Source organism: Pithys albifrons, chromosome 2, assembly GCF_047495875.1.
Source record: "Pithys albifrons albifrons isolate INPA30051 chromosome 2, PitAlb_v1, whole genome shotgun sequence".
Lineage (NCBI taxonomy): Eukaryota > Metazoa > Chordata > Aves > Passeriformes > Thamnophilidae > Pithys > Pithys albifrons.
The window spans coordinates 82,995,123-83,008,767 of NC_092459.1; the positions used below are offsets into that span (position 1 = coordinate 82,995,123).

General features: G+C 36.1%; 1 protein-coding gene across 1 annotated transcript in view; it reads left to right on the forward strand.

Annotated features, from left to right (window-relative positions):
- CRIM1 (cysteine rich transmembrane BMP regulator 1) overlaps positions 1 to 13,542 on the forward strand; it is a 174,395-nt gene extending 160,853 nt beyond the window's left edge. The window contains exons 12-17 of the mRNA XM_071575406.1: positions 930 to 1,145; positions 2,970 to 3,191; positions 7,329 to 7,523; positions 8,502 to 8,624; positions 10,009 to 10,196; positions 10,609 to 13,542. Of these exons, the coding sequence (XP_071431507.1) occupies positions 930 to 1,145; positions 2,970 to 3,191; positions 7,329 to 7,523; positions 8,502 to 8,624; positions 10,009 to 10,196; positions 10,609 to 10,785 (1,121 nt within the window). The 3' untranslated portion in view covers positions 10,786 to 13,542. The remainder of the gene's footprint in view (positions 1 to 929; positions 1,146 to 2,969; positions 3,192 to 7,328; positions 7,524 to 8,501; positions 8,625 to 10,008; positions 10,197 to 10,608) is intronic.
- The last annotated feature ends 103 nt before the right edge of the window (positions 13,543 to 13,645 follow it).

Sequence of the window (13,645 nt, forward strand, 5' to 3'; positions counted from 1 at the left end):
GGCCTGCCTAAATAACTAAAGGAGCTGCTGTCCACTTTTCTCTCCTTAACCAAGATATTTGGATGATGTTCACATTAGACATCAATATAATTAAGGAAGAGAGAGGGACCTTCAGAAAGTAGTTTAGAGATGTAGTATATTGAGGAAGTCACTTTCTCTTCCCCTCCATTCATAGCACAGGAAACATGAAGCAGTTCAGTTCTTAACACAGGTAGCCAACTTAGCTGTCTAATGTTAAATGGATTGAATTGAGGCTGAAGGACGTCACGTATTACTGGACTTATTCCACCAGTGTTAAGTGCTTACATGTTTTTAGGGGGTTGGCTGAGAAATTCTGTTTTTCTTTTCTGGTGGGTTGGGTTTTTTTTAATTTGTTTGTGTGGGATTCTGGAGGGGTTGGCTTGTTTAGTTGGATTTTTTAATGTAGCATCAAATGATAGAGACACGTATCTGTCAGGAAACTTAACTTGAACCTGGACTTCCTAAATCCCAAAGGAGAAGAATACTTATCCATCCTTTCAGGAATTTCACTGATGCTAATATTTAGCAGTTAAGAAACTACCTGATCAGTAGAATTTTTACAGTTTTCTCTTGGAATTTGTACATCACAGGTTGGTTTGATTTTTGTTTCTGAAATGACAAGAACACTTGAAGTTATCTCAGATTTACATTAACTAGTCTTTATTCAGAATGATTCTCAAATTGTTTCTTTTTTATCTTTTCCCCATTTTCCATGAGATGCAGATGACATAAAGTCAAAAGAGCATCATCAAGAATAATCTCTAGATGGCTTTGTTATGTATTTTCAATAATAATATTATTGAAGCATATTTTCAATAATAACAGATATTCTTAATCTTCAGTGCAGTTGTTAATTATTAGAGTCATGGTTGATTTTTTTCCTGTCTTCCAATTCTGTTTTTTCCCAGATGAAATAATCATGCAAAAGCCAGAGCTCACCAGTCCATCGATCTGTCATGCTCCTGGCGGGGAATACTTTGTAGAAGGAGAGACATGGAACATTGATTCTTGCACACAATGTACATGCCACAGTGGACGTGTCCTGTGTGAGACTGAAGTCTGTCCACCTCTTCTTTGTCAAAACCCCACCCGCACGCAGGACTCCTGCTGTCCACAGTGCCCAGGTATGTGCTGACAACCAGCTCTCATCAGAGCCCTTCCTTGCTCTGAGAATGTATGACATTTCAGCATGAGAATCTTTCTGTTTGTGTACAGTTGGTTGTTGTGATGCCTTTGTTCTAAGCAGTGTGGAGAGCCTGCAGTCCTCTAATTCAAATGCAAAACCTGACTGTGTGCAGGAGAGATCTTATTTATAAAGAGGAGCTGTGGCCCTGAACTTTGAACATCTTTGAAGGCAATCTAATAATGCAAGGGTTGTGTGAGAACCAGAATCCCTACTTGGAAGGTTTATGCACTGGAAATATGCACTTGTTTATGGAGACATGCAGGCTTAGAGAAACTTGGAAAGCAGTCAAAATGTTAGGTAGATACAGGCTCATTTCTCTTCCTTTCTACATGCCTTGTTTCTATGATCTATTTTATTACTACCTTGTCTGTTTAGGGTTTGGTCTCAAAAATACTTCTGTTTGCTTTTAGCTTCACGTGGTATGATTTAAGAGTGACTTGAAGGCAGCTGCATAGTATCAAAGCATTCCAGGCCAGCAGGTGTGCCAGATTCCTCCTAGATTGCCTCACAGTGTCAAGAAGATAACAGGATTTGCTTTCCCCCAAAGAAAGATATTCATTTATAAATGAACATGAATTCCTATTTTACACAGGAAATGGGGGAGTTTATTTCAGTGGAAATTTATTACAAACCTGTGAATTGTATGTAAACTCCCTGAGAATATGTGTCTTTACTAAAAACAAAATGTAATAATTTCACTTTATGAAAGAAGAAAAGTTAGGTTTTGCTGTTACATTTTGCTACAGGGTGTTGGTCTGGGTGTGGGGGTTTTTTTCCTGACAAAATATTTTCAGTACAGTTCTGACAAAATATTTTCAGCCAGTTCTTCTACCTTCCATTTTCATCATTATTAATAACAGCAGACATTTGCTTAATTTCAAAATACTGTTTTGGAAGAGCTGATCTCTCCTCACTGGCTATATAATGAGCTCAGTCTCACAGATTAATGCAATTAGATTAAGAACCTGATCTGAAGGCTCTTATGAATCCATTCTTTTTTCCTCTTCTCATTTTTTTTGTATTTTATCTGTGCATACAGTCCTCTTTCTTAATCCATAACGTCTGTTAAGGTACAGCTTCATTTTAGGAATATGTCTCCTCTATGGGCAGGCATGAGAATTAAAGGAAACCCATAGGCATCAGGCTGCAGCCCAATCAAATTCCATTTGTTCCTCAACAGCTAATAATTAGCTCATCTAAGTCCACTACTGAAGGCAACAGCAGCATAATAGCTTTTCACTTGGCATCATTTTAAGATTTGGACTGACATGGTAGAAGCTGGGAGTCAAGTTTTAAATAGAAAATTTAGTCTCTCTTGTGTAAGACAAATTCCTATATTCCATGCAATTCAGAGCATTCAGAGTGGCTTTCTGAGGGACTGATTCTGATGGAGATTATTTTTCAGTTTGCTGTCCTTTTTTCAATGTTTTTTTTCTTTTATTTTCTCTTTCCTTTTTCTTTTTTCCTCTTTTTTCTTTTTTATTTCTTTTTTTCCCCTTATTTATTTTTTCCTTTTTTTCTTCGAGTAAACTCAATAAAGTTCTACATAGGCCTTATGCTAGAGGACATCATGAGGTCCTCATCACATGTAAGGACTGAAGACACATGAGGCTCTGTGTTTCTAGTTCTTCTGAAGCAGTGAAGCAGTCAGCCAACATGTTAGGATTCCATTGTGTTCTTCAAGAGTGAACCCTTTGTTAAGGAAGTATGGGAGAAGTTAGCCACTGTGAGTTAAATATCTTAAATCTGTTTATATTTACAGATGAGCCTCTTCAGCCCACCTCATCAAGCAATGAGAGCATGCCCAGTTATTGCAAAAATGATGAAGGAGATATTTTTCTGACAGCTGAGTCCTGGAAGCCCAATGTCTGCACTAGCTGCATTTGTATGGATGGTGTGATTAGATGCTACTCTGAGTCTTGCCCACCAGTATCCTGCGAGAGACCTGTTTTGAGAAAGGGACAGTGTTGTCCGTACTGTATTGGTGAGCAAATAAAAGTAGTTAACTGCCTGTTCCTTTCTTGCAAATATGACGTTTCATGTTTTCCCTGGTTTGGAGAGATAGTTTGTGCCTTCAGTTGAAGTGGAGAGTGAAATCTGCATAGGGAGCTTTGAGAATCAGGATTTGTGGTTTTTTTTAGTTAGAGATATACGTGTAATTTGCCTACAAACTTGAGGGGACATCCTCCTGAAATCTTGGTAATACACCTTATTAGAGGAAGACATTACACAAAAATTGTTCTTTTTAAAGGAAGATCTACCAGGTAACACATATGTTATGTGAAGATTTATGTGATAACATGAGGAAAACATGAATTACAATGGCAGAAGATAACCTGAAGCATTATGAAATTCCACAGACTGGAGAACTGTTAATAAGGCATCTAAATTAAAATACAGGCAAAAAAATGGAAGTTCCTTAAGGATAATATCTTTGATAAAAGAATAGGGGGAAAATTGGTGGTTTAAGTATCAAAAACACAGAAACAGTTAAGGGCCATGCACTGGTTTTGGATTTGGAGCTGAAGTAAATGGTGGATGCTGTAGATAGTGAAAATTGCCAGGCATTTTTGAAGTTGCAGAATTTGATATTACTGATCACTTTTTCATTGAATGTTGAAATATTTATTTGAAGATGGCTTTATTCTCTGAGTTCACAGTAAGTACAAAGGCTGTAGAATGGAAGCTGCTGATAAAGAAAAATTGGATAATGTACTTACTGAAATTAAGTCTTTGTAGCATTGTTGGAAAGCATTCAGAGCTTACTTACCTTCATTTCCAAAAGTAGCAGGGGGAGACACAGTAGACAAGAATTCTATAAAAAAGAATATAGTAAAACTGATGGGCTTTAAATATTCATTTGAAAATGTGAATCAACTTGGCCATTTACAAACAATACAGTTCTCCTTTGGAAAGATGTCAGAAAGATTGTGAAGTACTTTCAGATAAACTGTCTTTAATAATAGGTAATATAGTTTTATACAACACAAAAGGAATTTCATGAAAGAATCCCTGAAAAAGTAACAAGGTATCCAAAATTGGGTTGTATGCTTAGATTTCTGATGAGGCCATTTTCAGGGGAAAGTACTATGCTATCCTATTACTGTTTCTTCTCATGGCTTGCATAAAAAATGGAGAGAATTTAGTTTCTTTGACAAATATCTGCAGGCTCTTCTTCCAGTGATTGATTTTGAACCATAAAAATATTTTTAATTCTGTAAACATTTTAACATTAAAAAAAACTACAGAGTGTATGCAAAGCTGGCCAATCAAACCAGTGGAGTCTGAACATGAGCCTTAGTACTGTGCTAGGGAATGCTTTGGGTGAGGAAGGGACTAGTGCCCTTCTTTAAAAATGAAACCTTTAAAAATTTTTGCTCACAACTTACATGACAGGTTTGCAAATATATACACACAACATGTAGATATAGCTTTAACTAATTGACTCCTTTATAATATTGCAAATACTTAAATGTGTGAGCTATAAAAGCTTAATGATTTTTTTTAGTAGCAACTGATCAACAATACAAAATACAGAAGCCAGATTTTAATTAATGTTCAGATAGGAAGATTTTCAATGGTTATACCTTTTATTGATCCAGGTTGTACTATGTTTTGTGGTCAAAATAACTGAAATTCATGGGAACTCTACCTTTTTTTATGGTTTCTATGAGCTATATACTCTTGCATGTAAGATTAGTCAGGTCACACACTTAATTTTTGTTTTCCTGGGTCTTACTGGTCCACTCTTTATTTCTTGAGAACTGTGAAGCACATCTTTGTACATATTCTTCCTTACTATTTTCATGTGATAGTTGATAGAATGTTTAGAATCATAGAATCATTTAGGTTGGAAAATACCTTTAAGATCATCGAGTCCAACTGTTAACCCAGCACTGACAAGTTCACCACTAGATCACATCCCCAGGTGCTGTGTCTACACATCTTTTAAGTACCTCCAGGGTTGGTGGCTCAATCACTTCCCTGGGCATAGGCAAACTCTGTGGAAACAGGCCTTCTTTATTTCTTGGAATTTCAAAACTTATGCAGGGTTTTAACACTCTATTTTATTCTACTTCTTTCTGGATCCAGTTTGTATAAATTCAAATTCAAAATTTTACAGGCCTTGTATACTTTGTTGTTTGAATCCTCAAATTAATCCTGTGTATTTAACATTCTTTTTCTTGCAAAGAAAGATTAATTTGGAAAGATAACCTTCTAGTTAGAGAGGATAAAGGGATATCTGTTTCATTAGAGACAAGATCAGTCTTCTGCAGAAAACAGAGCAACGACTTTCTGTTTACCAGATGAGACTGATTTTCTTGTATAGCTAGAGGAAATTTGAGAAAAGCAGGTAGAGCTAGACACAATATTCTGAACTGCATTTTTGTATGTATCTTTTTTACTGCAAGTCTCATTTCCACTGTCCTTGAGCACCTGTTGGTGGTGTGGCCTTCATCTTCATCCTTGTTTATACTTGCATAGGGATGGACACCAAAACAGGAGATAAACATGGGATAATACTTAATTAGGACTTAATCTCTTGAGGTTCAAAGGTACAACACTGCTATTGTGATTTTACCCATGTTTATTCTTCTAAAAAATATTTACTATATTAAATTTTGATGTGTTCCTTACAAACTTGCAAAAGCCTGAGCAAGGTAAAGGACTTTTCCAGACAAACCAGCTGCTGAATTGAAGGTGTCCTGAGCAGAGCAAGGTAGCACTTTGGGAGAAAATCAGCTGTGAGTGCACAGCTTTAGGTCTGCATAGGTAATGTGCAGGAGAGGAGAGTTGGTGCTGTGTGCCTCATTCTTGTCCCCAGCCACACCTACTTGCTGACTAACACAGGGCTCCACTGGCTCTGTGTCAGCTTGCACATCATCTGGGAAAGAACCTATTGTGCTTTCTGCACCTTTTCTTCCCATGCTTCCTTTCCCATGTCCACTTAACATTTACTTATTAAGATCTACTTGGAATGGTTGGGACCCATACTTACAGCCATGGAAGCCATGGAATACCTATATCTCTGGAACCCATTCTGCTTTTCAGATAATTCTATTAGTATTTTCATGGCAGTAGTTCATGCTGGTCATCTTCTGCATTTGAATGTACTCTATCGAGATCTCCTGCAGCAATCTGCTGACCGCTAACCTTGTTACTCCAGATTATGTCAGTCTATTATGTTGTCACTAATTAAAACCTTTACTAATAGCCAAATTATTTAATAAGGCTTTCTATTTATATTTGAGAGGTAATTCTAATTGACATTTAAATATGCAGTATGTGGGAATGTTAAAACAGAATTTATCTGATGGTTTAAGAAGTGTGTGATTCCATTCTGTCACATCATGCATATGCTTAACGTGCAAATTCATGTCATAAGCAAGTTTCATCATAATAATTTTTACCTCTAAAGAATAAAGGTAGTAAGAAGCTAAGATGAAAATGAGGTGCTACTTGGCTTTTGGAGCTTCTGCTTTGTGTTTTTATTTTGATTATCTATAAATAAAGTGCAACAGCAGCAAAAAGCATCCTAGGCTAAGCAACTCATTACTGCCTTCTCAGTGAAATAGAAGGTGTACTGCATACCACCTGAAAGGCTTGCATAGGAAGCAACATTAAAAATGGTGTACTGAATGCTTAGGCAGAAAGATCACGCTGATTTCCACTTTATATAATACTGAGCTTGAATAAATGTACTGAATTTAGTTATTGCTCTTTTCCTGGGGTTGACACAGTTGCAGGGAATGATCAGATTCCCTTCAAATGTGTTTTACCGTAATAAATAGTCTAAGCACTTCTAGTTATTTCAGGTGAGAGTTGCTTCGTCCTTCTTGGAGTCCTGCCTAATTTGTTTTTTCAAGTATTTCAGATCAACTTCATCTTTCTCAATCCTTAGTAATTAGAAATGTAGGTAGTTCGGGGGGTTTTTCTTAGTTTAACAGGATTTACTAGGAGGCAAGGAGGAAAAGGAGTAGTTGCCAGTCTGAAACAGTCAAACATAAAAGAATCAGTTTTTCTTTGTAGCGATTGTTTCACTTTCGTGTGTAGGGAAGAAATCAGTTTTGTGTGCAATTGGCTTTTACTGCATGATCACACCACTGTTTTCCTTCAACAGAAGATACAGTTCCAAAGAAAGTAGTCTGCCACTTCAGTGGAAAAACATACGCAGATGAGGAACGCTGGGACATTGATAGCTGCACACACTGCTACTGCCTGCAGGGTCAGACTCTCTGCTCCACTGTCAGCTGCCCACCTCTCCCTTGTGCTGAACCCATCAATGTGGAGGGAAGCTGCTGTCCCATGTGTCCAGGTAATGTGATGTGACAACACAGCTTATTGTGATGCTGGTTTACCAGGACTAATAATAAGGGGTTTTAAATTAGTTTTTGAATGTCACTCCATGTTTGAACAGTACCACAAAGACAACAGTTTTAGACTTCAGGAAAATTAATATTCTTAACAGATAGGCACATTGCACAAAGACATAGTTTGAATTTCACTTATTCTGAGAACTGTGAACTCAAAAATTGGTTGCTTCCCCCTGCTTTGTCTTTTCACAAGGTTATGGAAATATATTAATGAAGTGAGAAAATTAATATCCTTACATCTCTGCAGGTTATGTCACATGATTAATATTTCTGTCCTTTCTGAGTCTCTTCTTTATTTTTCAACTATCACATTGCTTTATTTATCACTTTGACTTGGCTTAAAAGCAATATGAAATTTTCTTGGTGATGGGCACAAGGGACATAAGAATTGCAACTGTTTTTTAATGTGAGTCCTGACATGCTTCTGCACAAGTTTGCTCATATTATTCAGTCAGCTGGTAACTAATTCTGACAGAACAAATGGGAAGTTTCAGCGGGACCACCTCTTGCAATTCCCCTGCTATGAGGATTAAAATAAAGGAAGGAAGGAAACTAACAGTGACTTTACATATCAGCTGGGAATATGTAGCGTTCCCTTTATATTTTTTTTTTGTTTAATACCACAGAGAAGAAGCCTGTAGTAAAGTGTGTATTCTGAAATGCTATTTTCAAAAGCAGATTTGTCCCCAACACTCCATCATCCCATTCACATCAGGATAATGATAATGGCAGCAGGCATGTATCCTGTATACAGTATGAAACAAGCTTTAAACAAAATTCCAGACTAATAATGATGAAAATGCTGAAACAATTCATAGGACAAAGAACTGCAGATGGCCAAGCATAATTCCTGAATTAAAAGCAGCACTGAGAAGTTAAGCAGCCCGTAATTTGTGAAACATGTTTATCTCATTTCACAGAGATGTATGTACCTGAACCCACCAACATCCCCATTGAGAAGACAAATCATCGAGGAGATGTTGAACTAGAACTACCAAACTGGCCAACACCAAGTGAAAATGACATAATCCATATTCACAGAGGTAAGATCTGACATAAACTGGGATAACAGGCCTCTTTATTCCCCATGTTTTCGTGCATCTACTTGTTCTATTCAGGTAGCATATATATAATGCTTTGAAAAGGTTCAGAAAGAAATATCTAGGAATATTCTTCAGTGCATAAGTCTTACATTCATTTTGCTTTGAGTAAAAATGAGTCAGTCTATTGCATTATGTTTATGAAATTTGGTCTCATTATCATTCTGACTTCCACATGGAAGAAACATTTGTGTTGGTATGATGGAGTTCTATAAAATTAAGAATATGATAAAATGATGAATGACAAGAAATTCTGCAATGTCTTTTCTGATTAAAAAACTAGAAAGACGACCACTGAAGTTGATAAACCTTCACTTGATCTGTTTCATATTCTTCTGTTGATAACAAAGATGGAAAACATGTACCACAGCTTAACATATAGGCAAATGTCAGAGCTTAAAAAAACTCTCACCTCAAGTATAATGGCACAGAGCTAATAAAGTTGTCCAAGGATGTAAATGCATCTTTTCTTTAAAACTGCACTGTAATCATTATTCCAGGGTAGAGGGCACACTCTATGACACAGTCTTTAACCTTTTCTAATTGAAGGACAACCTAAACTTGTATGTTGGGTTTTTTTTAACTCTGAGCATGATCTCGTAGTATACTATTGTTTGGAGAAACGATGCATGAAATTTAACTGCTTCACAAAGTTCTAAGCTTACACTCTCATATTCACAGCATTTTCATTTCTCTCAGGCATTAGCATCTTTTAACTATCCTGACATGGGATTATAAACACACACTGCAAACTATGTGAAATTCTTTATATGTCATTGAAAGTTACCATTCTTTGCTGTTACACACAAAACTTGTTACAGTCTAGTAGACTGCCAGCAGTCTGTTTTCACGGGCTGAGTAGTGCAAATATTGTACTATGGTCTCAACAGATGAGACAGTGAACACATTGTAATTGTCCTACCAGTTTTTAAAAGTACAAAAAAAAAAGGATTTTAAGACTCAAGTTTTCCTCAGCATAAAAACACAGTCTGATTTATTTTACAAGTGGGAATTTGGTTGTGATCAGATAAGATGAGGCAAACAAAACTGAGCTAAGAGGTTCTTGTCAGACTTACTCCTTATTGTGCTTTAGAGTGAATGCTATTTTCCTCTCTTTTTGATGGCCTTTTCCTGACTAATGTAGTCACTATAAAAGATGCTAACTTTCGGTTGTTCTAATTTATATAAATAAGGTGACATTTCAGGAGAGAAAAGTCCAAATTCATATGAGTGATAAGATGTACAACTGAGACTTTTAGAATAACATTCTTCATCATGGCCAAGGCTGATTTATAATAGCTCACAAATGCTCACACTTGCCTTGCAGACATGAACCATCTCCAGGGAGAGTACCGAAGTGGCAGTGGGCCGCATCCCAGTGAAGATGCCTCCGGTAGCTCTGTTGCCTTGGTGACAATTCCAATCATGATAGCGCTGTTACTGATCATCATCCTCCTGCTCATCAATCAGAAAAAGCAGTGGATTCCGGTGTCCTGCTACAAAGCTCCAACAAAGGTGCTGTGTTTTAGTCTATTTCCAGACTTTCACATTTTTTGGAAACCAGAAACAAAACATTGTTGAAAATGTTCAGCAATAAAGAGGCTGTTAAAGTCTTGGAAACAAGTTGCTCCACATCTGGGTCAGCAAGGTTAAGCCCTTGTGTGGTGCAAGACTAACAGAGAACAATTTAACCAGCCCAGCTGGGATACAACAATACCAGAGCTCCATTCAGAAGATGAAAAATGGTGATTCTGAGGAAAGTGCTGGTCTCCTGCTGTGTCTGGCATAAGCATTTACCAAGTTTAGCAAAAGTCCAGACTCTTTAATTAGTTTTGTTTTATTTTGTTTTACACTTATGGGCTTTTAAATTATGTGTGGAATACAAAAATTGTTTAATTGACTGAGAATTTCCTTTCTTTTTTTACAGCCTTCTTGCCTAAACAATCAGCTGGTGTATGTGGACTGCAAGAAAGGTACCATGGTCCAGGTGGACAGTTCTCAGAGGATGCTAAGAATTGCAGACCCAGATTCAAGATACAGTGGATTTTACAGCATGCAGAAACAGAACAACCTACAGGCAGATAATTTCTATCAAACAGTTTGAAGAATTGCACCCTTACCAAGGATTAAGAAAGAAAGAGAGAGAGAGAGAGAGAGAGAAAGAGACAGTCTGCTATTAAAATAAAACTAGAATTGTGCACTTGATTAGTGGATTGTATTGGATTTGTGACTACATGTACAGCTCTAAGACCTTACTGGGATGAGCTCTGACTCCTGCAATGTGCCAGAAAAAGCATTCCCACTTTTCCTTGAGATAACTGACCAAGTGTTTTCTTAGAACCAAAGTTTTAAAACTTGTTAAGATGTATTTGCTTGTAACATAGCTATAGAGGTTTTTTGGGAGGGGAAATCAGGGGCTAGGGATAGACAATGAGGTAAAAGGAAGCTTCATAGAAGAAAAGCTGGTCATGCTTGGCTGGAGAAGAAAATAAACTGCCGAGCAGCAGGATAGTGGTTTTCCTTGTTGCTCTGAAATTGCATCTGTTGCACCAAAAGCCTAACCCAGATGAAAAAAAATATGAAAAAGGTCTGATTTTTTTTTCCAGCTGTTGCTACAGTAATATACTCCTAGAACAGAATTTGTCACATCACAGGTGTGGTGTAGCTGCAAATATTTTTCTATATGATGAGAAGCTGCAGTAGTTAATGAAATAGCAAGGAAAAGATTATAGCAGAAAATAAAGGGTGGGTTTATTAAGGATGTATAAAATTATACCTTGTGCTGCTTTTTGTTTTTATTTTTATTTTCTTCAAAGCTGATTGGCTAGATTAGCCAGACTTCAGCAGAGTTAGCAAATGACTGAGGCCTAAGTAATTCCTGATATGAGCACTGGATCTTTTGACAGCAGTATTGAAGGAAGGAAGGAAAAGTCAAGAACACCATGCAGTTCCAGGGGCTTTTGTTTGTTTGTTTTGTCTCTTGTGGTTTTGTTTTGTTAATTTGTATCAATCTCTGGTTGTTCATACAGGAGAAGGAAAAATATTTTTGTTGGACAAAGCTCTTGCTTTCAAGAGAGTAAAAAAGAGACTGTTTTAAGGTTGTTGTTTTTCCTGTTGATGTTCTTATTTACTGGTATGCAGATTTAGAAACTACTTCCATGCTAGGAAGCTGCTTAATTTTAATTGTATATTACTCAAGCACCTTTTTTGAAGCTCAGAAAAAAAAGGAGATCATGCTTCTTTAAACTTTAGCATTATAGGAATATTTATGTAAATATAATTATGCTAAAACAACAAAAAGTATTTGTATGTTTGTGTATATATATGTATATACAAATGCATGTAGGTATACATACGTATAAATATGTGCATGTGTATATACTATACATATATATACTGTATATATAAAATACTATGTATACAGTATATATTTTTTCTATTTTTTTTCTTGTTGAATGTATTTTTATCTGAGAGAGATTTTACCCAGAGCAGAAACAGATAACAGGCATTCCATATCAATGCTTAATCGCTTGTGAGTTTAGAAAAGACAAGAAAAGAGCATCTCATTCTACCTACAGTTTGATTTGATTTGATTTGATTTGAATTGATTTGATTTGATTTGAAAGTGTTTGTGTGTGTGCGCGTGTGTGTGTGTGCACTCTTGTGTTGGCGTGTGTACAGTACGTGCACGATTATAGCAGTAAGCGTTGCTCTTGCTACTTGCTACATTTCAGGGTGTTTCTTATTTTTCTTTTCCTGCTTAGCCTTAAAAAGGCTTTTTAATGAATGCATTGGCTAGAGACACTGATGACAATATACATGCAGCACTAATCAGCTCCATAAAATAACACCATCAGCTCCTGGATTTTGTTTGTTTGGGGTTTTTTCTTTCTTTCTCTTTTTTTTTTCTTCAAACAATTGTTTGAAACAACTACTGGAATATTGTCCACATTAAGCTGGAAGTTTGTTGTAGCTTGCCTCATTTATAACTCTGACTGTATAATACAATGTTAACTTTCCAAACAGGTCTTGGCACTTTTATACTAATTACCCATTTGTGCATTGCCTTTTTTCTTTTACAAATGCTTCTCATAAGAGACACAGATACCCAGTATGCTTAATGTGAAAAGAAAATGTATTTTTTGTAAAGGAACTCTCAAGTATTGTTGTAAATACTTGGTCAGAGGTTGCTGAACTTTAAAACTGAAAAAAAAACCTAATTTATTATTATAATGACCTAATTTATTAATCTGAAGATTAACAATTTTTTTTTGTTTTAGAATATCAAAAAGGTGTTCTAGCTGTTTGCATCAAAGAAAAAAAATAGGTTTATCATTAAGGGTCAACATTTTTTCTGCTTATATAACTTCAGTTTCTAACCACCAATAAGAAAAAATGTAGTCTCCCCAGTGTTTTGTACTCAATCTGATATTGAAACAGAGATGTTTCTGTCCAGTTACTGCAGAGATTTTGTCAAGACAAAACATCTATTCCTTGCATAAGAGTAAGCAGTCTTTATCCAGAAATTGTAAATGCTTGCTTTTGTTTTACAATCAAGGCCATATTCTGAAAATATTAGCAGGATATAGGACATGGTGTAAAATGTTTTTTATTATTATTATTTTATTATTATTATTTTAAAGATATGATTTATCCTATGTGCTGTATCCATTACACTCTTTTACTTTGGTTCCTGTTGTGCTCTTGTAAGAGAAATGCAGATATAATTTTCTGAAAAATAGATGCATATGTGGCACTCGGAGTGCACTGCGGTTCAGCAGATTGCTTGTTTACTTTTTTAACTGTAAGGCGGTTTCTTGTAATTTGGCTCTTGGCAGCACAATAAAAAATTTTAAACCTATTGATGAGTATTTTCTTACATGTTTGTATTTATTACTTCATACAGTAGCCCTTGAAACATTAGTTTATAGATTGATATTATGGTGGGTAGGAATTCATGTTAT